Below are 26,732 nucleotides of genomic sequence, written 5' to 3'. Positions count from 1 at the left end.
TGATCGCAGCGCATGTCTCACATTCATGGATGACCTGTGCAATAGTGTCCATGGTCAAGTCCACCCCTCGGTCACGAGCCCATCTATATGTCGCATCTCTCCCTTGATGGCCTGAGGAGTCATGGGCCCACCGAGCTATGAATAGTTCACCCTTATGTTGCCAGTCCAGATCCACCTGAGCCACTTCAATCCTAGCGGCCCGATCCACCTGCTGGTTGTTCTGATGTTCCTCCGTGGCCCGATTCTTTGGTACGTGGGCATCTACATGGCGTACTTTCACAACCAGATTCTCTATCCGGGCAGCAATATCTTGCCATAGGTCAGCAGCCCAGATGGGTTTGCCTCTGCGCTGCCAGTTGCCCTGCTTCCACTGCTGTAACCATCCCCACAGAGCATTTGCCACCATCCATGAGTCAGTGTAGAGATAAAGTACTGGCCATTTTTCTCGCTCAGCAATGTCCAAAGCCAGCTGAATAGCCTTCACCTCTGCAAACTGGCTCGATTCACCCTGTCCCTCACTGGCTTCTGCAACCCGTCGTGTAGGACTCCACACAGCAGCCTTCCACTTTCGATGCTTTCCCACAATACGGCAGGACCCATCAGTGAACAGGGCATATTTCTTCTCATTTTCTGGCAGTTTATTATATGGTGGGGCCTCTTCTGCACGCGTCACCTCCTCCTCTGGTGACATTCCGAAATCCTTGCCTTCTGGCCAGTCCATGATCACTTCCAGAATTCCCGGGCGACTGGGGTTTCCCATTCGAGTTCGCTGCGTGATCAGTGCAATCCACTTACTCCATGTAGCATCGGTTGCATGATGTGTGGTGGGGACCCTTTCTTTGAACATCCAACCCAGCACCGGCAGTCGAGGTGCTAAGAGGAGCTGTGCTTCTGTACCAACCACTTCCGAAGCAGCTCGAACCCCTTCATATGCTGCCAATATCTCTTTTTCTGTTGGAGTGTAGCGGGCTTCGGATCCTCTGTATCCACGACTCCAAAACCCTAGGGGTCGACCTCGAGTCTCCCCTGGTGCTTTCTGCCAGAGGCTCCAGGTAGGGCCGTTCTCCCCGGCTGCGGTGTAGAGCACATTTTTAACATCTTGTCCTGCCCGGACTGGCCCCAGGGCCACTGCATGGACTATTTCCTGTTTGATTTGTTCAAAAGCTTGTCGTTGCTCAGGACCCCATTTAAAATCATTCTTCTTCCGGGTTACTTGATACAGAGGGCTTACAATTTGACTGTAATCTGGGATATGCATTCTCCAAAAACCCACAATACCTAAGAAAGCCTGTGTTTCCTTTTTACTAGTTGGTGGAGACATAGCTGCTATTTTGTTGATCACATCCATTGGAATCTGACGGCGTCCATCTTGCCATTTTATTCCTAAAAACTGGATCTCCTGCGCAGGTCCCTTGACCTTACTTCGCTTTATAGCAAAACCAGCGTTCAGAAGGATTTGGACTATTTTACTCCCTTTCTCAAAAACTTCTTCTGCTGTGTTTCCCCATACAATGATGTCATCAATGTACTGCAGATGTTCTGGAGCTTCACCCTGTTCCAGTGCAGTCTGGATCAGTCCATGGCAAATGGTGGGGCTGTGTTTCCACCCCTGGGGCAGTCGATTCCAGGTGTATTGGATGCCCCTCCAAGTGAAAGCAAACTGTGGCCTGCACTCTGCTGCCAAAGGGATTGAGAAAAATGCATTCGCTATATCAATCGTGGCATACCACTTGGCTGCCTTGGACTCCAGTTCGTACTGGAGTTCTAGCATGTCCGGCACAGCAGCACTCAGCGGTGGCGTGACTTCATTCAGACCACGATAGTCTACAGTTAGCCTCCACTCTCCATTAGATTTTCGCACCGGCCATATGGGACTGTTAAAGGGTGAGCGAGTCTTGCTGATCACTCCTTGAACCTCTAGTTGACGAATCAGCTCATGGATGGGAATCAGAGAGTCTCGGTTAGTGCGATACTGCCGCCGATGCACCGTTGTGGTAGCAATCGGCACCTGTTGTTCTTTGACCCTCAACAACCCCACAACAGAAGAATCCTCTGAGAGACCAGGCAAGGCAGACAACTGTTTAACTTCCTCTGTCTCCAAAGCAGCTATGCCAAAGGCCCAGCGGTACCCTTTTGGGTCCTTAAAATACCCTCTCCTGAGGTAATCTATACCAAGGATGCATGGAGCCTCTGGGCCAGTCACAATGGGATGCTTTTGCCACTCATTCCCAGTTAGGCTCACTTCTGCCTCCAGTACAGTCAACTCTTGGGATCCCCCTGTCACCCCAGAAATACAAATGGGTTCTGCCCCTCTATAGCTTGATGGTATTAAAGTACACTGCGCACCCGTGTCCACTAGAGCCTTATACTCCTGTGGGTCTGATGTGCCAGGCCATCGAATCCACACCGTCCAATAAACCCGGTTATCCCTTTCCTCCACCTGGCCGGAGGCAGGGCCCCCCTAATACTGGTCATAGTATCCATTACTCACTTCTTGCATAAATGACTTGGAAGTTCCTTCAAGAGGATCAGAAGCAAGATCAAGCCTTCTGCTTTGTCTGGGGAACGGCCCACTGGAAACTGGGGCGGCACTTTTCCTGGAGGGATCCCCTTTTGTGGTTGTCCTTCCTTGCAACTCCTGTACCCGTGTCCGCAGGATCGAAGTAGGTTGTCCGTCCCACTTCCTCATATCCTCTCCGTGGTCCCGCAGGTAGAACCACAGGGTGCCTCGTGGTGTGTACCCTCTGTACTCTCTCTCTTGAGTGGGGAAATGCCTGCTTCTAATAGCTGAGATGCTGGCCCGTGCAGGTGGGGAGTAGGACATATTCTCTTCAAGTTGCTGGACCTTCCGCGACAGTTTCTCCACAGCTGAGACAAGGGGGGAAGAGAGACTTTCTTCATATCGCCGGAGCCGGCCAGCTACCTCATCCACCGTTGGTCCCTCTTCACCTTTCCATTCCATTACTGCCAGGGAGTTGGCATATGATGATGGTGCGCTCCGTACAAACTTCCGCCACATGGGCCTTGTGCATCGCACCTCATCAGGGTCTGTGGGTAAGTCTGCATTGTCCAAGTCATAATAAATCATCTCCCGCACGGCTAATTCTCTCAGGTACTGGATACCTCTTTCCATGGTAGTCCACTTGCTTGGCTGACATACAACATCCTCGCTGAAGGGGTACCTCTCCCTCACGCCTAACAGGAGTCGTTTCCAGAGGCTGAGGGCTTGGGTCTTTTTCCCGATCGCCTTGTCAATGCCGCCTTCCCTAGACAGGGATCCCAGCTGCCTGGCCTCCCTACCCTCTAATTCCAGGCTACTGGCCCCATTATCCCAGCACCGGAGCAGCCAGGTGACAATGTGCTCGCCTGAAAGTCGGCTAAAATCTTTTCGCATATCCCGCAGCTCACTCAAGGATAGGGATCGAGTAATTATCTCTGGTTCTGCCTCTTCCTCCTGCTCTCGTGATGGCCCTGGTTCATCATCATCTCTTACTAAGCGAACTGATTTCTTTGTGTACTTCTTCTTCTGTATGGGGGCAACTGATACTGGCATGGGTTGGTTCCCTGGTTCAGTGGCAGTGGCTACCACGGGGGTTGCAGTAGCCGCAGTGTCTGTCGCAAGGATTGCAGTAGCCGCAGGGGCCGCCGCAGGGGCTGCAGCAGCCGCAGGGGCCGCCGCAGGGGCCGCCGCAGGGGCTGCAGCAGCCACAGGGGCCGCCGCAGGGGCCGCCGCAGGGGCCGCCGCAGGGGCTGCAGCAGCCGCAGGGGCCGCCGCAGGTCTGGTTTCCATCTCTTCCCCTTGAGGGTGCTGCATAATTCTGAGCAGTGCCTGGTAGATACTGGCCAGGGCCCAGCACAGCGCGGTGAGTTGTGCCTCTCTAGAATAGCCGCAGCATTTTCCCTTCAAATATTCTACCACTTTATCAGGGTCCTGTAATTGTTCAGGGGTGAAGTCCCAGACCATTGGAGGTGAGTAGTTCTCTAGGTACCTGCCCATGCTCTCCCACATGCCATGCCACCCCTGACTATCCAGCCTCGGAGCAGATCTCCGGGTGGTAGTCTTAAATAGTCGCTTAACCCAAAACAAGACCTGGAACGTATTCAGGAGACATAGCACTACGAACACGCTAGTTTGAGTATCCCAAGGATATTCAAAATTCTCAAAAGCTGTCATACCTGACCCGAAGGAGAAAAGGGAGGCAAAAGGGCTGGGGAAATTATTAACAAATTCTGAGAGACGGTGTCCAATGTACGGACAGGACAGCAAAACCGCATAAACACCCCAAAATAGCCGTCTGAACAGTGATGTTATCATATCATAAACAGATATCGCACAGGACAGCAGAATGATAATCCTCATCCCTGTTCCAGACATGGTAAACAGCATTGCAGGGAGTACATAAGCCATATAGGAATTTATGTAACACAGCCATGAGAACAAACCAAGCAACATGATGACCAGTGACTACTTACCTAATAAAATAAATGCATACAAAAAAAACCCAAAACCGTTTTTTCCACGTTCTAGTTGGATTCTGTCATTATCTCAACCCTTCGAGCCCCACGTTGGGCGCCAAAAGGACTGCCGTGGTTTAGCCTCAGATGGCAACAAAGAACCACGTGTCGCTCGCTCGTGCCTTCCAAACACAGGAAGAATCGTAAGAAAAGGCAAGACTCTTGGGTTGAGACAAAGGCAGTTTAACAGAACAGCAAAGGGAACAGGCAAACAACAACAACAACAACACGGATAGGGGAATATACAAACGCGATTACGGAACCGCCGCTCCCCCCGCCGCTCGCCGCTCGCCGGCCGGACCGGGGCCGCCCCAGCCCGCTTTTAAGCAGCAACTTCCTGCCCCCTCCCCCGGCAGCTCAGGGTGGGCGTGGCTCACATGGCATGGAATACCAGGAAAAGTTAACCCTATCCCCACCGGAACCAGGACACCAGGAAAAGTTAACCCTATCCCCACCGGAACCAGGACAGTTAGCCATGCAACTGAACTACTAGCACTAATGTCACCTTAGGCATCATTCTATCTTAAGTAATTAAATGTTTTCTCTCCTCCTAAACCTGTATCTCTTGTTTAAAAAAAAAATAAATAAATAAAGGTATTAGAAATAACTACATGATGAGGCTTTATGCCACAAGAGGTGCATGCCACCTTGCCTTTTGAGTCACAGAATTCAGAGCTCCCAAAGACCAGTCTCCTAGGAAGATTTAGGCTCTGATTTGCACATATTTGCACAAGGCTAGTCCCAGCCTGAATTTTTCATTGAAAGGCTGAAGTTTTCCATATGAAAATGCTGACTCTTAAAAACTTCAGAATCTGGGTTTAGTCTATATTGTGTCAAGATCTGAAACATTTGAGAAACTTTCTTTTTCCTCAGTTTGAAAGATTTGACTGTTATTTGCATTTTTCACAATGCTAATTAACAGTTTTCCCCATAATAATACTTTTTCTGTCCTTATATCTTCTTCCATAAAAATCTTTTTTTGCTTCGTACCACAAAGGTGAGACCAAAACAGAGGAAAACACCCCTGAAGTGTTTTCATTTTCATTTTCAGTTTCACTTTCACTTTCAGAAATGACCGCTATCCATAAAACTTGCAGCATTTAGTTACTCCAGTTAACTCTTCAATTTTTTTTTCTTACTATCTTTGGCAACAGATCGCACCATATATTAAATCAAGGTGGAACAAAAACATGCAATCTAATTTTCAGTTGCACTGTTCTATTACTGAAGCTGTATAAGCAGACCCATGAAAGCACTTATTAAAGCACTTCCCATCTTAAAGAAAAATCCAAACAACCCCCTAACAATGTGTTTTAAAACATACTAAGTTACAGGAGAAATCTATTTAACTTTCTTCCTCCATTCTACCAAATAACTCCATGCTGGCCCTTTCAAGTGGCTATGCTTCCTCCAGTCCTAAAGTTTATGGGTCCCAGGTCTCATACAAAGCTTTTAAGTATTTCCTCTCACAAACACCTCAAAAACCTCAGGATTTCACACACCCACCGCTTCACCGTAACACGGAGGCCAGAAACGAACACATCCACAGCCGACACATCCCCGTCAGGGCTGAGCTGGAGAAACAGCGAGGGTACACCCTAAGCACTGGAAGGGACTGCTTTTTCCACTAGTCACGCTCCTCACCTCTCTCACCAACTGCATGTTAGTCAGTTCCTACTTCTTTTTTTTTTTTTTTTGTTTTCCCTTGCTCGTTTATTTTCTCGGGAAAATTTCCTGTGATTTTACACAGCTGAGGTAACGGAGAGATCCCCGAGACCAGCACCACTCGTGCTGTGTGCCAGTGTCACGCTCAAGGGCAGGCTTTAGGGTTTAAACTGAGGTAAAACACGGCTTCTGGGGGGCTTTGGGAGCCAAAATGAGGAGCGGGGCGCGGCGATGCAGGCAAGGGCTGAGCCCTACCCCGCTTTGCGGGGACAGCGAGGCCGAAGTCTCCTGTGCTTCGCCAGGCACAACGCCCAGCCCTACCGGGGAGAACCATGAGGGGAGGAAGGGGCCTCGGCCCGCGGGGAACGGGCCACGCCTGACCGAGCAGGCGGCGGGGACCCTCCAGGCGAGCTCTGCCCGCGCCAGCCCCGACGACACCCCAGAGACCCGGCGGCCCCGCCGAGCGCGCCCCGGGAGCGGAGAGGGCCCCGCCCGAGCCCTCCACTCACCACTCATGGTGGCCGCGGGGCTCGCACCCTCCGTCCGCCGGACCCGCTCCCTCCTCCCGCACACCCCAGAGCCGGGCCGGCCAGCGCACACGCTCCGCCCCGGAACGCCGCCACGCCGCCCCGGAAGGTAAACACCGCTCCGCGCCGGCGGCAGAGAGCTCCCCTGCGGCCGTGGCCCGGGCCGGCCCCCGCCGTGCCGCCTCCCCTCACGGCCGCCGGGCTCCTGACAGGAAAAGGCGGGAAGCTGCTGGCCACCTCCCGCAGCAAAGCCCCCGCCGGGAAAGCCAGTGGCGACCACCCCCCGCTTCACAGAGACGGCCCTTCCCCGCACAGCTATTCCACGGGGAAGGGAAGAAAGACCGGGCGAACGAAAGATGAGAAAAACGGAGATAAAGCGTTCTGTGCGCGTGCTGCGTAAGCTTAAAGTCCCGAAAGGGTTCATGTTTCAATAAAACGGTACAGAAATTGTAAAACCTCTACTACAAAATAAAATGGCAAAGTAACAAAGTAATTCTCGTAAATGTAGACTCGTTTTAAGGCGTCATTTTGCTAGTTTGTATTTGCTGTGTGTTTGCCGCATACTGCTGCACACTGTGTGGAGTAACAGCACATAACCTTTTTTTTCCAGCGTTCCTAGTTAAAGTAATAGTAATAAATTTAATAGCTCTGTAGGCCTACTTCCGAAGTTTTGGCTATGCGTGGCCAGACCTACACAGCTAACTCATAACTGGCCCAAACTTCATGGTCAGTCTCCTAAAGATGCTGTAATACTGGTCGGTGGTAGATTTTGTGCAATAATTTACTAGTCTTAAAACATTTTAATTCATCATTCATCCAAGAATCTGAAATAGAAGGTTATCTACAAATAAAAATATTGTTGTTTCTTTTGTGATTGTTGCAGTTTTCCAAGAATAAAACTGGCCTAATATTAGGAAAATAACATTAATGCTTGGAAGGCAAGGTGACAAAAGTATATTCCTAATTTTAGGCCACACAGTAGCCTGGTATGACTATATCTAATCAGCAGTTCTTGTACAGATAACAAGGGTATCCTCGTTTAACCCCAACCAGCAACTAGGATCACACAGATGATCACTCCCCCATCCCCAGTTGGGATGGAGGAAAGAATCAGAAGAGTAAAAGTGGGGGGGAAAAAAGCCTCATATATACAGTTTAATAGGTAGAGGGAAAGCCACGCACGCAAACAAAGGAAAACAAGGAATTCATTCACTGCTTCCCATCAGCAGAAAGGTGTTTGGTATCTCCAGGAAAGCAGGGCTCCATCACACATAACAGTTAATTGGGAAGACAAATGCCATCCCTCCAAACGTCTATTTTACCTCAAACCAGGACATTTCCCTTTCTTTTTCCCCCAACTTTGTATACTGAGCATGACATCACGTGGTATGGAATATCCCTTTGGACAGGGGGTCAGCTGTCCTGGCTGGGTCTCCTCCCAACATTTTGTGCACCCCCAGCTCAGTCGCTGGTGGGAAGGTGTGAGGAGCAGAAAAGCCTTGAGGGCTTAGCAACAACAAAACACATTTGTATGTTATCAGCACTATTCCCATCCCAAATCCAAAACGTAGCCCCACACCAGCTGCTAGCAAGAAAGTCAAATCTACCCCAGATTAAACCATGACACAAGAGTAAATAAAGGAACTAGTAAAATAGAAAGAAATCTTTATAGAATACAGTCTGAAAAATGCTTGGTACTTGAGGGAAAGTCTGCACCATCAGGAACTACATTGGGATTGCAGGTACAGTGCTCCACAGCACCACAACCTCCCTTACCGTGACCCAGAGACACTATCTGAACTGGGGAGGACTCTATACTCTACAAAGGTATTCATCATTAGAATGTTCCTATTTCAAGCATCATAGGGGCTATTTGAAATTGGAAGACTGGAGACGTAACGCGGGTTTTCATTTCTGCCTCCTGGAACGCTCCTTGTGCACCATCAAGCAATTTTTGGCACACGATCTGAGTTTAACATAAAATACATATTTGCAAACTTGTTTATTGATGAGTTACTATATATATCACTGTAAGTATATACAATCTCTGAAGGCAGAAAAAGCCATCCTACATAGGGACTTTCAGAAATTAAAAATTCCAATGACTAGTTTAGTACTTCAGAATAATGTAGAAATACTTGACCAAAGAGATACTAGAGTTGGAAATGATGTGACAATATTCGTGAAAGTTCAATGGAAGATCTGTAAGAATGATGTACTTGCTTTCTCCACTGACTGCAAGTATTAAGATTAATAACTATACTGGAATAACTCATTTATTATTATACAGTAAAAACATACTTCTCTCATAGTCACCCAGCACCCAGAATATAGTTGCAATAATCAAAAGATTTTGTGGTAACTAGAACAGTAGCTCCTTCTTCTGTAGCTGGTAATGGAAATGAAGTTTCACAGCCAGTCTGAGGTTTTACCAAGCCACAGTCACTACAAGTGCATTCTTCCACTGAATACATTAATGTTTCACTTTGAAGTGAGTGTCTAATTCCTTCTGCATTCACACTGCTTTCTGTATTAGCCTTGAGAGTATTATTCAGCTCCACAGAAGAGCCTGTAAATATACAGAAGTTAATTTAGTACATACATCATGCTATATCAGACATACAGCTACTGAAGATCCAAATTTCATTATGTTCCAACTATGTTCCTAACCCTAGTGAAAGTTTTAAGATGTAGTGAAATTTTTAAGATGCATTTATATATTATAATCTTTTGTTCTATGACAACATACTCCCTATACTTCAGGATAAGCATTTAAGTAATCTAACACATTTTCTAATCAGTTATTATTTATTGGCTGAACACTCCACAAATAGTACTATTTTTAAAATTTAAAATTTTTTTTTTTTCACATTCCCAAAAATATATCACATACACTTCTCACAGGCTAGAATATAAAGTAAAATTATTTAATGTCTTATAAGATGGAAAGCTAATATTGAACGTGTATCCTCTACCTGGGTAGAATTCCTTTTGCATTCAATGAGAAGAGGATGAAACCCTTATAGAGATCTTTTGCTATTGAGGGTTCATAAATGATTTCTCAAACACCAGCAAATAATCTAGGTATGAATATGCAACAAACAATCCTGACATGATCCAGAACCAACAAAGAGAGAATGCTGCTTTTGCAAGTTATCATCTGGATATTTTATTCCCTAATATCTTTAATAACTTCATTGAGACTATTTGAGGAATACAAAACAATCCAACAAAGACAGTTATCAGAATCTGGAATATAAATCATATGCAAAATTTATACATGGTAAGAGTAGCTAAAATGTACAATGATCTAAAATTATTTGATAAAGAATCTTATTTATTCACCTGTGTTTTTCAGTTTTTCTTTTAGTTGCTTTAGGTGCTTCCGTTTAAACAGGACCATTAAGGTGAACAGAGCGAGTATTAAAATTACTCCCAAGCCCAAACAAATCCAAAGAACTCCACTTGAATCAGTGCCTTATGAAATAAGAGATGTATTAAATTAATTGTAAACAATAACCAATGAACAGTAAACACGTCCAACACATAAAACTTCTCTGTCAAAGGAGCAGTTTCTATTTCCATTGAGTGATAGCTCAAGTAAAGCTTGAGAGCTTTAAAAATTTGCTCTTCTAAACACACATAGTCATACAGGACACACTGCATATGTCTTCAATATTTTTGAGCCCATATATTATTCTGATAAACTTGTTCCAGTTTTTAGATTTCTTTAAGTTTTTATGTTTACAATTCTATGTAAACTACAACATGAAAACACCCAGCATAGCCACAAAGTATTGCAGAAATATTACTTACTCTTATCACAGTAGTTTTCACATGAAGGTGGTGGTGTACTAGAACATCGAAGATGACAAGGCTTACAAGAGAGCAGCAAATTATCAAAGTATTCATTTTTGGGGCAGTGTGCCATCAGGGTCAGCAATTATGGAACTGGAAAGCCACAGAAATTGTAAAAGAGTGAGGATCATCTACAAAGGGCTTTTCAGTTCTCAGTTTTTGCAAATCTAAGAACAGCTAGCAATAATAGCTAGACTTCGATCACAGCTCCACTACATAGTATCATGTTAAATAAAAAGGATTTAACTCTGAGGTCCCCAAGGAATTACCGTTCTTTTTTGGCAATTCACGATTGTAGAAAAACTGAACAGCTGCACCAAGATAATTTTCAATGTAAATTTTGCTGAAACAGAAAATGGTTATTTATAGAAGACATTTCTTGAACAGGTGCTAAACATTACAAATTCTAGAAAAGCAAGATCTCCAAACAGGAGTTCATATTCAACTCATACTTGTTCTTTTCTTTAGAATTTTGTGGTTTTTTTCATGGTGATGGTCAGCAGTAATTATGTTTTCCTGTAATATGCAAACACGCCATGCTTAATTTCTGTTCTTTTTGTCCCAGTCCAAGGAGCATAAGATGAAAAAAATAGAGGCAGGAGGCATAGCAGTAAGAAGATAAAACCAATTCAGTTTCTAGCTTTGCCACTGACGCATTCTGCAACTTCAGACAACTTCCTCATACTGTTTCTGTTGATGAACAATAATATTAAGAACACATAGATGATGAAAGAATTACTTTTTGTAAATGAATGATTTTATGATTTTAAATAAGATATTGTTAAAGTACAAGTTCAACAATTACTTCATAATTGTGTTGTACAAAATACATCTAAGGCCTTCAGTTACAACAGAAAGGCAAAATCTAGAGATTCAGTCACTGGGATATTGTTTCTCAATTCCAAATTAGCCTCATCTATCTAGTCTATTAGGTTTTGGCCGGCTTTTTTGCTTGGTTCATTTTTGGGGTTTTAGCCTGGTTTTTTGCTTATAACCATAGTTATATGAGAAATTTAATAAGATGATATTCTAATCATGAAAGAAGGGCTATGTGAATATTTTACAATTTTGATTCAAAACATTATCTGCATTTTTTCCCTTATTTTTCCACAATGCAGAACTGTCACTATACTAAAACTGCGGTACCCAGCACGGAAAAATAAGCCAGCCACAGATTTCATTCTTGTGGTAGGGTGTATATGACACCTCCTTTCCAGCCAGGTGATGGGGCGCACTGAGCGTGCATAGATTTGTCTGTGTAAATGCACTGAGTGTAACATTTCTCAAAATGCATTTGGTCTTCCCCCTGGAAAAAAAAAGAGCTTTGACAACAGACTGCCACAATGAAAGTAATTTACATAGCTTACTTGTATCTTGACTTTTTAATCTAATAGAATTTATTTTAAATACAAAGTTAACCAGTAATATCTAGCAATTTGCAACAACTGCCTCCGTCCAGTATCATTGCCACAGACAGATTAGAACTACAGGCTTATTTATAGTTAAATTTCTCCTTGACATAATTAAGTTAATTGCCTTTTTGACTACAGAAAGAGAAAAGAAAAATATTGTATACAGAATTGTAATTTCATACCACATTACTATGTATGGGACATTTTCCCACAAAATGCACCACATGGGAATACACAAGCTGTTTTTAGTGGAAGTCTAACAAAGCAACCTGTATTCTAGTCTCTAGCAGATGGAACTGCTTATTGTGGCTTTTGCACTTGTTTCTATAGGCCAGGTGCACAGCTGCAGGCTTTCTATTATGTATGGGCTCTTCTCCCTAGTCAAGATTAGTGGATAAACAGGAATTGACAAAAGCCGATTTTGTCAGAAGGTACTGAAGGAACTGGCGGATGAAGTGGCTAAACCGCCCTTTATTATATTCCAAAAGTCATGGCAGTCTGGTAAAGTCCCCACTGACTGGAAAAGGGGAAACATAATCCCCGTTTTCAAAAAGGGAAAGAAGGAGGAACCAGGGAACTATAGGCCAGTCAGTCTCACCTCCATGCCTGGTAAGATCATGGAGCAGATCCTCCTGGAGGCACTGCTGAGGCAGAAGAATAACGAAGAGGTTACTGGGTACAATCAACACGGCTTCACCAAGGGCAAACCATGCCTGCCAAACCTGGTGGCCTTCTATGAGAAGGTGACAACGTCAATAGACAAGGGGAGAGCAACTGACATCATTTACCTGGACCTGAGCAAAGCCTTTGACACTGTACCACATGACATCCTGGTCTCCAAGCTGATAAAATATGGCTTTGATAGACTGACAATTCAGTGGATAAAGAACTGGCTTGACGGCCGCACCCAAAGAGTGGCTGTCAATGGGTCCATGTCCAAGTGGAGGCCAGTGACAAGTGGAGTCCCTCAAGGATCAGTACTGGGACCGGTCTTGTTAACATCTTCATCAGCAACATGGACAGTGGCATTGAGCGCATCCTCAGCAAGTTTGCTGACGACACCAAGCTGTGTGGGGCGGCTGACACGCTGGAGGGAAGGGATACCATCCAGAGGGACCTTGACAGGCTGGAGAGGTGGACCCATGCCAACCTCATGAAGTTCAACAAGACCAAGTGTAGGGTCCTCCATCTGGGTCGGGGCAATCCCAAGCACCAATATAGGCTGGGCAGTGACTGGCTTGAGAGCAGCCCTGAAGAAAAGGACTTGAGGGTGCTGGTGGATGAGAGGCTCAACATGAGCTGACAGCGTGCACCAGCAGCCCAGAAAGCCAATTGTATCCTGAGATGCATCAGGAGAAGCATGGCCAGCAGGTTGAGGGAGGTGATTCTCCCCCTCTACTCCACTCTTGTGAGACCCCACCTGGAGTACTGCATCCAATTCTGGAGCCCCTACTACAAGAAAGATATGGACGTGCTGGAATGTATCCAGAGAAGGGCCGTGAGGATAATCAGAGGGCTGGAGCACCTCTCCTATGAGGACAGACTGAGGGAGTTGGGGTTGTTCAGTCTGGAGAAAAGAAGGCTCCGAGGAGACCTTATAGTGGCCTACCAGTATCTCAAGGGGGCCTACAAGAAAGCTGGTGAGGGACTTTTTAGGATGTCAGGTAATGGTAGAACTAGAGGAAATGGATTAAAAGTAGAGATGGGACGATTCAGACTGGACGTTAGGAAGAAGTTCATCATGAGGGTGGTGAGACACTGGAACAGGTTGCCCAGAGAGGTGGTGGAAGCCCCATCCCTGGAAGTTTTTAAGGCCAGGCTGGATGGGGCTCTGAGCAACCTGATCTAAGGGGAGATGTCCCTGCCCATGGCAGGGGGGTTGGAAATCGATGATCTTTAAGGTCCCTTCCAACCCTAACAATTCTATGATTCTATTCTATGATTTAGGTGTGACGAAAGAAAATATGGATACAGGTGATGCCAAAAATTTCACCAGGAAGTCAATGCTGGTGCTGAAGTCATAAAACTGGTTCTGACTTGCTTCATACATTTACACTCTAGGGCAAGAAACCTAAGTTATCACTAAAATATCACTCCTATTTCTGATGAAGCATCATTTGGTAGCTTACGCATAGAGTAATTTGAGGTTTTGCTTTTAAGATGCTCTTTAACCTTTTCAATCATGGAGAGGACAATCACAGTCTCAACTGTGACCTGAGGAAGGCAGATAATTCTGAAAGTATTTTCATGGTATCCACAGGTACGATAAGTGAATTTCAGGACAGACAAGCTGGGTCCAATGCTTTAATCTTTTATCTATTTTTACTTAAACAGCATATTTTCCTGTGCTGCAACTTCCCATTGTTCTTACATTTTTATATTCATATCTATAACTTGTAATAAGACCCCTTACTATTTTAGAAAGGAACGAGATGACTAATTCAACAGTTGTTTTCTGCAGCTAGTTCCAACACTACACATCTGCAGGATAAGTACAGTCTTACTGTAGTAAAATTCCTCATGCAATTGACAGCTCACAAATTCCAAAACTTTCAAACTATATCACAGCTGCTCGAAGCTTCTAACGTTATTTTAGTAATCTAGGGAAATCGCATGTGTACTATAAGAGATGAATGAACCTTAATCAGTGTCACACTTTTTTTTTTCCAGTTGTATTAGGGGTGTGGGGGAGGCCTGCCTGTGTTTCAGCTGCTTTTATTAGAGTTTTCTTGCCTCATTTTTTTATGTACGACAATGACACTGGGGGTTCTTTTATGTTCACTTTTGACTGAATTGTGCAAGTATATTTATTTCAAACACTAGCTTTCTTCAGCAAAGTAGTTTTGCTAAATAGCTAGGTTTATAGCATTTTGGTATTAATTCACAGCTTCACAAAGAAGAGAAAGAAGCTCAGATTGACAGTGGTGAGTATTTTTGCTGGGAGACAGCAAAATGCTGTTGTTAAATGGCATAGGAATCCAAAGTAGGCAACACAGATAATCCTAAACTTGAACGATGATAACTGATAAACTCCTTAAAGTTCAGTGTTGTTACAATGAAGAAAGGAACCTTGAAGTGCTTGGTAGCAATAAGTTCTGTTTAAAAGAACATCTTCATGTGCCACTTCAGGTCCTCTTCGGATTTATTTTTTTTTAACAGAATAGGGATTCTATTGAAATACGTCTGTGACTTCTCCCATATGCACCCACATCTCTGTATCACTAACCAAAGAGTAAAAAACAACGCTTAGCACTCCAGAAGTCAATGCAGGTAGTTCCTTTACTGTCTTGAAAAAAACAGGCCTAAAACAAAAATGCACACAGACACTTACAAAGTATCTTCAAAAGGTATTGGCTGAAGGAGGTAGCTTTCTTTAGAAAATGGTAGTTTAACTTTCACGCATACCTTCACGATGTCATCAAAGACAATTCATATCTAATTAGTAACACCGATCTGTAGGTCACCAAAGGTGTGGTTAGATTATATACAGCAAAGCTGATTTAATATCTTGGTGTTGGTGAAAGGGATAGTCCTGCTCTTCATTCTACAGTGTTCTGAAGCACAAGGAAGGACTCTGGGGCTTACCTCACCACACAGCAAGCAACTTTAATTTGTTAATCCAGTCAGTTCATAGAGTTCTACGCCTACAGCCTGGAAAAAAAAGGCCAGAAACAGAACAGAAAAAAAGATAAACAGCTGATTACCTAGTGGGGATGTGAAACTAAGTCCACCACAGAAGTACAAATTTGGTGAACTAATGTGCCAATGTCTTCATTTTAAAAGTCCCGTCAAACTCTAAGTACAGTAGAAATTTTGTTTAATTATTTGGTATTGTGTCAGATATGCTTACACTCTCTATAATCAGTTGGTCAGAAACAGTTTTCCTGTGTGGCTAGTTAGAGTTCAAACACATGTATTGTAAGACACAGATGTAAATACAAAGAAGTCTCATCTTTTCAATCAAACTCTAGGAAACCTCCCCTCAAGTAAAAGGCTAAATACAGCTCATTTCACCAGAGCTCTGGAGAATACTGCTGTCTCTCATAGCGATAATTTCCCTCCTACGGTTGGACTATTATTTCCCAAAGCTTACAGCCCTTAGAGATAAACAAATTCTACTGATAGATGTGCCCCAGAACACAACTCCTTGATTATTAAGCAATACATTTTTCACATATAGGAAACTGGGGAGCAATGATAGCAAAGGGTCTCTAATGTGTCATATAAGTCACAGTCTTTTCTCCTTAGCTATATATAGTTTTATTGGCATGTGTAATGACAAAACAGAGGTGACAGATGATAGAAAAAAATATGAGGAATTACAGTTGTCATAGCCTGTTGCCTTTTTTTTCTGCATATCTTAGCATTCAAAAGTTCTACTTCTCAAGCATCTGAAAGCAAGCATATAATCAGAAGATCTTGATAAGCAATAATTCCCAGTGAATTTCTTGTCTGCTTATGCCTCTAAAAAGCATACTGCAAATATTTATTCTCAAAGCAAAAATTAATCCAAGGTAACTGTTCCTCAATTCACTAAAACACTGTGTTTTTCACTCTCAAAAACAAATCTCAGACTGTGCCAGAAACAGCTAACTCATTCAACAGCGGATTGTTTGGTGCAGTCTGCAGAAAAACGTATTTGATAGTTATTATGTAGATGGGTGACAGCACTTGCAATAAAACAGATTTGGGGAAACGATGTGTTACAGGAGTAAGGAAGGCATTCTTGTGCAACCTTCATTTTTGAGTAATTTTGATCGAAGGAAGTTAATACTAAAAACCCAAACCTTTAAGTACTTCATTTGGAGAAGTGTACTATACCAACTGGCTTTAATATGAGAGAGGTAATACCTGAATTCATAAGCTGTTTATAAAGTAGAATATTGGATTCAATCAACCAACTAATGAAACAAAACCCAGAACCATTAAAAATAAATTCATTAAGTGACATTAAGATAAGGATATTGTTACTTAGAAACTGTAGTTATGTTACGTTAATACTTTATCCACTGCCTTGTATAATACACATTAAATCCTCTAAGTGGCACGCTATTTTGTTATACGTAGACTGTGCACACACACCCCAAAAAACGTCTGAGATAACTGGATACTTATGGTTCTCCTGCAGTGATATTTCCCTTCAGGGAATAATAAATATATGATTTATTTACCAGTGAAGTTACATTGCAGCTTTTTTTTCAATTATGGAATTTACAGGGCTTGGACTGGCTTTCCGCAGAGTTACATGTTGATACTAATAAATGCTCTCTTCTTGTCATTTGATTTTGCTCCAAAAGGATGACAGAAATTAGTAGAATTGTACAAAATAAGAAAGGATTTATCAAAGATAATAATCGGTCATTTAACTGTAAATCCACAAAGTGTTGCCAGGGAGGTATTTCTGCAGTTACATTCCTGTAACTGAAGCTCAAAAACTCCCAAAGATATCTGCTAAGAATAATATAATTCAGGGAAGTTAACCTGGCCTGTTGGAGTTGACATCATTACGGAAAGTAGTGGGAAATAATTTTAAGAAGAAAAGTGTCAACTGCAGAAACAACAGAAAAAAGAAAAGGAAAAACAATTCTCAGATTTCCTTCTAAAATGTTTCTGTCTGACTCAAGAGTGACACCCAGGGACAATTTATAAAGACCAGTGTGCTCTCATAAGGTGATTCTCAACCACTGACAACTCCTCTCTGAACTTCATGTCTACATCTGGAAGTAGTAAAACATCTATTTGCTGTTTACAGTAATTACTTTAGCATACTGTCAATTCTACTAGGATATCAAACTACTAAACAGGATTTCAAGAAATCAAATAATTTTTACTGGCAATGGGAGTACGGGTAGGTGCCAGCACAGCACATACCAGCAGGCAGTAGTTTAGAGCTGTACACACACACGCTCTCTAGATTTACAACCTTCTATCACGTCAGCATAAAACTGAGAGTTAGGTGTTGCTTTGGCAGAATACAGGCATAACAAGCACTGAGCATCCAGCCAGAGCATTGCCTCCCATGAACCCAGATTTGACTGTTGGTTTCCTTAAACATCTGGAGAAGCCTAAGACTTCCAGAAATCCTTGTCAGTGCCAATTTTTAACATGTGTTAAGTTGGTATTACTTATGTGACAGAAATTAGTCATGTGAAAAAGGTAAGAAGAATTTTATCTTTCACTATTTAATTTGAAAAAAGCTATTGTGAGTTTCAACACTGAAATAATAAAATGAAAACTCTGAACAGAAAACCAAAGAAAGTAATACTATTATATCAATAATTAAACATAAAGATTGAAATTCATCTCTCAGAACAGTAGCTTAACATCTTTACCACACATAACTTCAACAACAAAGCTTTGTTCTGACACTGCTTTGGGATTTCTCTGTTCATGCTTGTACCAGCTTTTTTGCCTGACTGTACTTCAGAAATTCTGTTGGCACAATTACATAGCACTTGTGAAGAGAAAGAGAGTTTTCTGCTAGGACTATTACATTCCCTTCACAAACAACATTAGCTTGGCTGACAAAGGAATTCTTCTGGCTGTATAGTTGCTTCTACATAGGTCATTTTGTGCTGGCACAGCTCTTCTGGGTAGCACGTGTAATTTTTTTTTCCATTCACTAAGGCAACTGACCTACACTGTCAAGTCTTATAGTACAGGCTTGGTCTGAGTCCTCTCCAATTCTCTAAAGCTATTTACAGAAAAAATCCAAAGAAAAAAGTCCCTCATCACAACAATCCTAGAAATCTGTCAGATAAAAAAAAAAACCACCACTTTTTCTTCCCAAAAGTTATCACACTTCACGGAACAGCAGTCTTATAGAAAGTCATCTCCCAAAAAAGTGTTAAAACTTTCTAAAATGGTTATTTTCAGAAATCCATCTTTTGTTAAGTGTACACTTTAACTGTATGGCTGGGAGGAGATAAGCTGTTCTAGGAATGGGATACACACTGCTAATAACAAAAGGGAGGGGTTATTAAAAGATTCATCATGTTCATTAGCTTTTACAAGCTGCACAGAACAATGCTCTTTTTAGAAACAATATTGTTTAATGCCATTTGGGCCCAGTGCAAAATCAACAATAATGTGGATTTTGCCTGTTTGGTTCAGCACATTTTAATTAGACCACTGCTTTGAAAAAGTGATCTTGCTGTTGCTACATCTGGTATTTCCAAAAAAGATTAAAGAAGAAAACAACTGAAAAGTGTTCCTTAAAAGTAGTAATTAAAGTAACAATAGTATAAACATTGTCAACTAAATCTCAGACAAGTCCTGTATCCCTTACTAAGTTTGTTTAGCTAGGAATCAAGTTATGGAAAAGCATAGCACAGAAAAGCAGCGTTAATAGACTATAAACTCTTTGGGGAAGGAAGATACCTTCTCATTTATCTGACATTACACATGTGCCAACATAGTTATGTAAATACTAAGGACAATGCATAATACAATAACTGTGCAAGCAAGTTTGGATTAAGCTAATACTGGTTAGAATGCCAGTGACGTTTTTATGTTGGTGCAATAGTTTTTACAGAATGTAAACTTTTTTTTCCTTCGTTTCTTAATGTAAACACTTATATTTTGTGTTGTAAAAATAACCTCCCACATACTACTATTTTAGTGACTTTGCAGATGGACAAAACAAACTAAAGCTAATCAGTGGTACAATGCCAACAGCAGTAATGGAGTTACAACAAAAATAAATGTGCATGAACACCTATGAATGACGTGAATTGCTTGGCATACACTGAAGTCTAACAAGAATTTTTCTTCTGATAATTTTAACCAAATTCCCTAGCCATTCAGTGTTTGTGGACAAGTATAGGTAACACACAATTGCTTTATTTCAAATTCCCATGTACAGAATCACAGTGCCAATGTGCGCTCTCTCTCAAGACAGGAGGGAAATTGTAATTGATTTAGCCATCCCTATTCTAGAATAATTCCCCATTCAAATTGCCTTCTCTGGAATAAAAGTACTGGCACAGAACAATTCTGGAGTAATTAGTCCTATTTAGAAACAAGCTCACTATTTCATTCTCACAATATCATTACGAATTAATTATTTCTGCAACAATGTTAACTAGCTATAGAAGAACAGCTTTAAAAATCCCATGACACTGTTATTCTTTCTTCATAACAATAATGTCATTTTGCTTTGGTCATTACCAAAACTAAAATCTTAAGGGATCTCTAATGGACAAAATGCTCCCTCAACTGGAGTTCTGGAGAATTAAGAAGGGTAAAAGAAAGCACATGAAAATCCCACATGGAACTAGTTTTCCATTCCCACCTCCCTGGAGAGAGCCAGCCAGCACGTAAAATTTCCATATGAAACATAAGTGTTATAAAACTCTTACCACATGTATAAGGCAGGAGATCTGGCCTAGAGATGTTATGGAACCCAGCGGTGGACGTGGCAACTCTGAGCTTCCCCATGTCAGAGTCGCACTGCAATAAGAAAGGGTGTGAATAAACAGCATGTTACATACCCGGCATTGATATTTTCAGTGCTAAGTTCAAGATTTTTCATTATCTCACAAAACCACTCTTTATTAACACAGTCTAGAAAAATTATATAAGACACAGCTGAATTCTGTTTGATAGTGGGAACTCGCCTTGTGCATCTGTGTTAGACTGTAAGTCCCACTTAAAATTCTAGCCACCTTTTCTGCATTTTTCTTACCTCTATGTCAAGCTACAAGACTGACAATTTGATGGTAGCCAGAATTGCAAATTCTCTCTGGTACTTGTCTCCTGTTAGAACAATACTAGCTTACAGCCAGTGGAAGAACGTCTCACGAGAATCTGGAACTTAAAAGTTATCATTGCTGCTCAGTCAACTCTGCATCCCAGCCGCTGAGATCCTCAAATTTGTCTCAGGGAGCTGAAATATCCTCTGTTTCCATTTATCACTTCCAGAGTATCTTAGGCTTGTAATATTTACTCTCCACATCTAGCAGATTTGTAGGTGAAAACAAATTTCCTCTAATGATGCAAAAGGTTAATTTTCTAATCAAAATGTTGCTAATCAAGATGAAAACATAAGAACAGTTAAATAGAGGTCTGGATTGTACTTAACAGGATTTATTTTCAGCTACTTCATATCTTAACTGACATGATGCCTCCTCCCACCAATCCTACACCTGGCTTCCAGATCTCTAAAACCACATGGTCTCTGCCTTTCTTCAAAATAGATTCCCCTTGGTCCCTATTCTTTCCAAGACTCACTCAGTCATCATTAAAGTGATCTCAGTCTTCCCTTCCTTGGATGGGCGTTCTTTGCTTAGCACATTCCTTCCACATTAAGCAATCCTTTTGCTATTTACAACATTTTAAACTGTCATAAGGTTTATAAACTGTGCCTAGATTCTTCACAATGGGCACACCTAACCCCCCCATCTTTGTTTATTTTGAGCTTTGATAGCAAAAAAACCCGTATATAACAAACAGTTTTGATAGCAAAGCTACTTACCTAAACCACCCTCCCCCGCTATTTATCAGTCTGGAGGCTCACGGTATCAAAAACAGAGAAGAAAGTCTGTCTAAGGAGTAAACTGCAATGACTGTGCATTCTAAGAGAGGCACCTTGAACAAAGAACTAGCTAGCATCCAACTTACAGGTTTTTCAAATCTGAACAACAGGCTAACTACGCAACATATCACACAGCTGAGAACTCTGACCCTCCAATTAAAGTCATCTGAAAAAAGAAAGGGATGGCACTTGTGAAAAAGAAGACCTTTCAGGCTTTATTTCTAGATATACATAACCAAGAGAAAGAAAGATTGTGTGTGTATATATAGAAGTGAGAGACATGTGAATACCTTGGAAAATAACGAGTTTAGCAAATGAAGTATTTGAGAGGTAAGGAGACAGACAGAGAATTTTAAATTGGTATTTTGTTGTGTAAATCCACATATTTCTTCTGCTATCTAAAGTAAAACCAATTCATTTTATGCCTTCTTTTGAAGCCTACAGCATGTGCTTTGACTGCTCCTAAAGAAAAGCTTTAACTCTAGATTGGAGACCTCAAAAAGAAGAATCCAGCTCAGAAGTACTCATCACCAACCTACAATGAAACGTGCAAGAGTTGAATTACCATTTCCTTTGAGGGTGCCCATTTGCAAGCTTGGAGTAATTCTACAACTGAACTGTAGAAGAGAGCTTATGTTGTGGTGCTACATTTGGAAAACCAAAGAAGACTTTTATTTTAATCTCTTCTAACCAAGTATCTTAAAATATGTTAAGACAGTACAAATACAGTAATTATGTGAGTGTCCAGCAGAGGGAGAGTAATAGGTCAGAAACAGCATTGGTTTAATAGCAGGGTTAGAAAAAACAGATCAGTGAAAAAATAATTCCGGGTCAAGATATCTTAGTTTGGATTATACATGGTCTTGTGCAAATATAAAAGCCTCTTTATAATTCACTTCAAGCTTTCAGGAACACTAGCAAAGCTTAGGATAGACTTGGCTCTTGAAAAAGCCATCATGCCAAAACATAGTGTGTTTTTTGTTCTCTAGTTCTCAGCTACACTTCCACAGATACCTGGAATGGGAATTTGCCAGAGTTTAAGAGCATTAATTTATAATCTCCTGGCACCTAATCAAACTTAAACTAGTTCCGTATTTTCAGTTCTGTGTCACGCTTCATTAATATTATGAAAGGTATTTAGAAAAACTCTTACACAGCCTTCCTTCAGAAGAGGTATATCACTTGTACTTAGGTACAGCCTTAATCCATATTTTCTGAAAAAACTTTCTGGACTCATTTAACTCCAGCTGCTTCTTCTAAGTAATGCTAAACTTAATTTCTGGAGTGTCTTTTGAGATTGTTCCTTCACATAAGCCTCAGATAAAGACCTATGCTTCTAGAATGGCACTTTCACAGCTGAGCAGTTTCCTATATTTTTCTTTTAATAATATACCTTGTAACTCTTGTCTTTTCTTCCTCCTAGGTAAAAAAACCTTGTTCTTTTGGCTTTGTTTTTAAAGGCTCGTTCTGACTTCAAAGCAATTCTAAATATCAGGCTACTCATTTAAGTGCATAACTAATGTACATATTTGAATACCTTTAAATTTCAGAGCATGGCTCACCGTGCGTCAGTTGAATTTCAGCTTGCTGCCACACCAGATTATCATTCCTTTCCTGCTCCTCCCAATCTCAGCCAAATGCTTTCTTTCCCATTTTGCAGCAGCTCAGGAACTCACCTGATCTCCGGGTAAACTAAGTCAATTTGCTTATAACTCAGCATCCTAAAACCACTCTCCTCCCTCCTCAGACTGCTGCTACTTTATGGAGTTTAATAAGGTGGTGAGCTGTTAACTGCTTGAAGCTGTTACCCTGTTTGAAGCCTTCTAGTGAAATATATCTTTTTTTTCTGCTTCAGTTCACACAATTAAAACATTGGTATTTCATAGGTATATCTGCTAGGGTGTAAAGTGCTTGTGAGAACCTTGAACAAAAGTTACTACTGAAGTACGGAATACTATTCCTAATATCATATGAATGTGGACCTCCATCTCACTGCTATAGGACTGACTTATCACAGGCTGCAAACCAGTGGTGAATCTACCTTTAATATGTGAACAGCTTGCCCTCACTAAAGAAGTTCCTGTTCCCCATTCTTCCTTTATACCAGCTCTGGCATTTGTCAAACACCTCCTAAGAGTTGATTCATCTAAGTAACCCAGAAGGAAAAAGAAAGTGGATTGTCCTGACGCTAAATTTAATGAGAGAAACTGACTCAGCAAAGGGTCTAACAAGAGGCAGAAGGCAGCCCAAGAACAGGTAGAACTGTGGCTGTGGGGGAGCCAGTTTCTCTCCACCCCAGTCCCCACCTGTTAACCCTAAGGTGGTCCAGCCTCTTCTTTTCTAAGCAGTGCTTTGATAATTTAAGTCAGTCACGATGTAATGATGGATTTATATGGGTGGTTCTCAATAAGAAAAGCTTTTTAGTTTTTATTAAATCAAGAGCTAGTGTATTTATTCTAAACATTTTGATGCAAAAGAGATTTAAACAAAAAAAGCTTTTATAATGCTTTAAGACCTCAAGAGAATGTGACCATTTGCATTCCAGTAGATATTTTGCCAGTAAAATGATCATGATTCTGCTTAGGTTTTGTTTTGAGTACCAGCTGTTTGTAAGTGGAAAAACAAACTACTAGCCCTGTTAAAAATTTAGTGTTTGAGTTTACACAATTCCAATGTGCGACACAGCCTGTAAAACAGGTTTGTACACTCTGAAGGACATCTGGCATCTTCTGACATTCTGTGGACTAATAGTTTATATTTTAGCAAGTACCTAGGGAATAAGTACTGGTCAAGGAAGGAAGGAATGTTGAATAACCTAAGTAATTCTTTTCCTCTGAAATCAGTGGTAATACACACTTCCATACCTCTGATCAAACACGTATTTGGCCCCGCCCTGTACACACACCACCACCATCACCCCCCCAAAAAAATTATCACAACTCGGTACTTTAGGAACTGGCAGAATTAAGCTCCATTTCAAAAACCTTCATAAAGCCTTTTTAAGGAATGACGAAGTGTATGTAAGAATTGCTGCCTACGTGTTCTGTGTGCTGGTGATCTTAAGGTAAGTCTTAATTGTTCTTAAAATATAGCAGCTACCTCCAGGTAAGCCTTTCCTGACTTGTAGGCTGTGTCAAGATTCAAACAAAAAACAAGCTTGTAATACAGCATTGCAGTCATTATAAACCTGAGCTATTAAATGCTCATAATGATGGTAAAAACTGTACAGTAACAAGCCACTGTCAGCAGAATTCATGAAGCTTGGTTTCTACTGGATTTTTATCTATTATTCCACAGTGTATGAGCTCCTTTGTTCCAAATGGTGTTACCCTGTTTCCATACTAAATGAAATGTATCAGATACCTACTGGTTAATAAATGTCACCTAACAAGCAAAGGTTAGTATTAAAAACAACAACAAAAAAAACCCAAACAAACCTTTAGTAAGTGGAGAGTGCTATATTGAGGTGTTCCTTATTATACTAGCTGCTTAGGAAACATTTCTCATTCCTGTAGCTCTCCTCCTAACTGCTTCCTCCACTCCCCTGATAAAAGGACCACATCCTATTCCTACTTCTATCACAGTTCTCAGTGGGATTGCATATTACTTTTTTTTTTTTTTTCAAACAGAAACATGATTGCCACATAGCTGAGAATCTTACTTGTAGTTTAACAAAATTCTAAATATTACAACAGAAACACAGGTGAAAATCTTCCTTAATTTTACACAACTTTGAACAACAGAGGCTCTGGCAATGCAAGCCTTAAACTGGAAAGGAGCTCTGCGCTAGAGAAGAACCAGAGTGGCTTTCACAAGGTCTTTAAAACTCATTCTTTAGGCTCTGGTGAGGGTAAGCTCTTGGTGCTTGAAGGAAAGACTTTCACTTAGCAGAGGGGTATAGTCTTTCATTCTGAATTAAATTTTTTTTTCTTTCAAAATTATCTGTGGTGTTGATGGGGATTTTTTTTTTAACTTTTATACGTGCTGCCCTGTACACTAATATTTTCCCTGAATATGATCGGTTGGAAGCACATTTTTCCATTAACGCATGTGTATTACCTGCCATGCAGAATTTTCTGCTTGTTAAGGGTGTACGTGTTGCTGTTGGTGTGCAGCCAGAAACCATCTGGTTCTTGTGTCAGGATTCTGTTACGTAAATGCTGCTTCAAGAGAATTTGTACAGTTCTCCAACCAAAACTGCACCGGATTTTGTACTGAATGGAGATCTTTGCATTTTAGTTCTAAGCCCATCTGTTTTCAAAACAACTCTGTGACTTGCCCTACAGTGTTCTAATATAAATAATGCTGCAAGATGACTCAGTCCTTGCATGTGAGCACTCCAAGAAATTCCCTTCTCCCAAGCACTCACTTTGTCTAAACACTTATGCCAAACCTTCCAAGATGAAATGCTGCCACAGCCACGTGCAGCCTACAAACCAAAATCTGCTCCTTTCCCCTCTGATCCTCCCCAGCTCCTCCAAATACACTTAACTTCAAGCAAAGGTGTTTGGGTTTGGATTTGATTTTGGTGGGGGTTTTTTCATAAGTTCTAATAGTCTTACTAGTCAAGGGACTCAGTACTTGACAAGTCCTACTGCTTTGGCTTAACTGTTTTTTTTTATTCTTATCTATTTTAAATAATAACCAAGTCAAAGTGTGCTATAGAATTGCCAGATTTGGAGTTTTTAATACATCTGGTCAACTTACGGTGGACGTTTGCTCTCACATGTGCTCACAAACCTTCACTTGGGAGGTTTATGGACCCGACACTGGTGCCCCCGCTGTATTGTCACTCCGCACCTAGGCTTTCTAGGATTAGGTAGGTGCAACTTCGCATAGATAAACGCTAAAATGAGCACGTCTTCACCTAACTCCAGACGCTGAGTCCTTGAGGGAGGCGGGAACCCCGTGAGGTGATACCCCGCGTCGGGCCGGCTCTCCTCAGACCCCGCGGGATGGGCTGGCGCTCCGGGGCCACCGCGACACACTCATCTTCCCCCTCCTCATCCGAATCGGCATGAGGGAACGGGGAGCAGCCACCCGGCGACGCTGCCCCCTCGCACAGCTGTCGCGAACTGCATTTCCCAGAGAGCTGGGGGCAAGGCACAAGCGTGGCCTGAGGCAGCGCCGGCGCCGGGCCTGCCGGGACGGGTAGTTCTTGTCCCGCCTGAGGCCTTGGCGCCAACTACATGTCCCGTCTCCCCCCCCCCCCGGAATGGG

General features: G+C 42.0%; 2 protein-coding genes across 14 annotated transcripts in view; both read right to left on the bottom strand.

Annotated features, from left to right (window-relative positions):
- Positions 1–6,801, bottom strand: part of SNX29 (sorting nexin 29) — a 130,706-nt gene extending 123,905 nt beyond the window's left edge. For all 8 annotated transcript variants that reach the window (XR_008468167.1, XR_008468166.1, XR_008468169.1 and 5 more), the window contains exon 1: positions 6,690–6,801. Coding sequence is in view for 4 of the 8 variants with exons in the window: in XM_054212575.1 (XP_054068550.1) it covers positions 6,690–6,696 (7 nt within the window). In the remaining 4 variants the exon portion in view is untranslated. The remainder of the gene's footprint in view (positions 1–6,689) is intronic.
- Positions 6,802–8,084: 1,283 nt separating this feature from the next.
- TNFRSF17 (TNF receptor superfamily member 17) lies at positions 8,085–26,631 on the bottom strand. Of its 6 annotated transcripts, none has more exons than XM_054213236.1 (6): positions 26,220–26,631; positions 20,338–20,428; positions 15,563–15,628; positions 10,524–11,081; positions 10,053–10,184; positions 8,085–9,276 (listed from the first exon to the last, which is right to left on the bottom strand). In XM_054213236.1, the coding sequence occupies exons 4-6, from the start codon at positions 10,636–10,638 to the stop codon at positions 9,020–9,022; spliced, it is 504 nt and encodes a 167-aa protein (XP_054069211.1). In that variant the 5' UTR covers positions 10,639–11,081; positions 15,563–15,628; positions 20,338–20,428; positions 26,220–26,631; the 3' UTR covers positions 8,085–9,019. The 6 variants fall into 6 exon arrangements, with proteins under 6 accessions (XP_054069211.1, XP_054069210.1, XP_054069213.1 ...); XM_054213235.1 differs by having other exon boundaries at positions 10,524–10,658; XM_054213238.1 differs by having other exon boundaries at positions 10,524–10,658; positions 26,253–26,631.
- Positions 26,632–26,732: the final 101 nt, after the last annotated feature.

The sequence above is a fragment of the Rissa tridactyla genome, chromosome 8, assembly GCF_028500815.1.
Source record: "Rissa tridactyla isolate bRisTri1 chromosome 8, bRisTri1.patW.cur.20221130, whole genome shotgun sequence".
Taxonomy (NCBI): Eukaryota; Metazoa; Chordata; class Aves; order Charadriiformes; family Laridae; genus Rissa; species Rissa tridactyla.
Note: the sequence above shows the minus strand (reverse complement) of the source record. Positions and strands in the feature narration are given on the sequence as shown.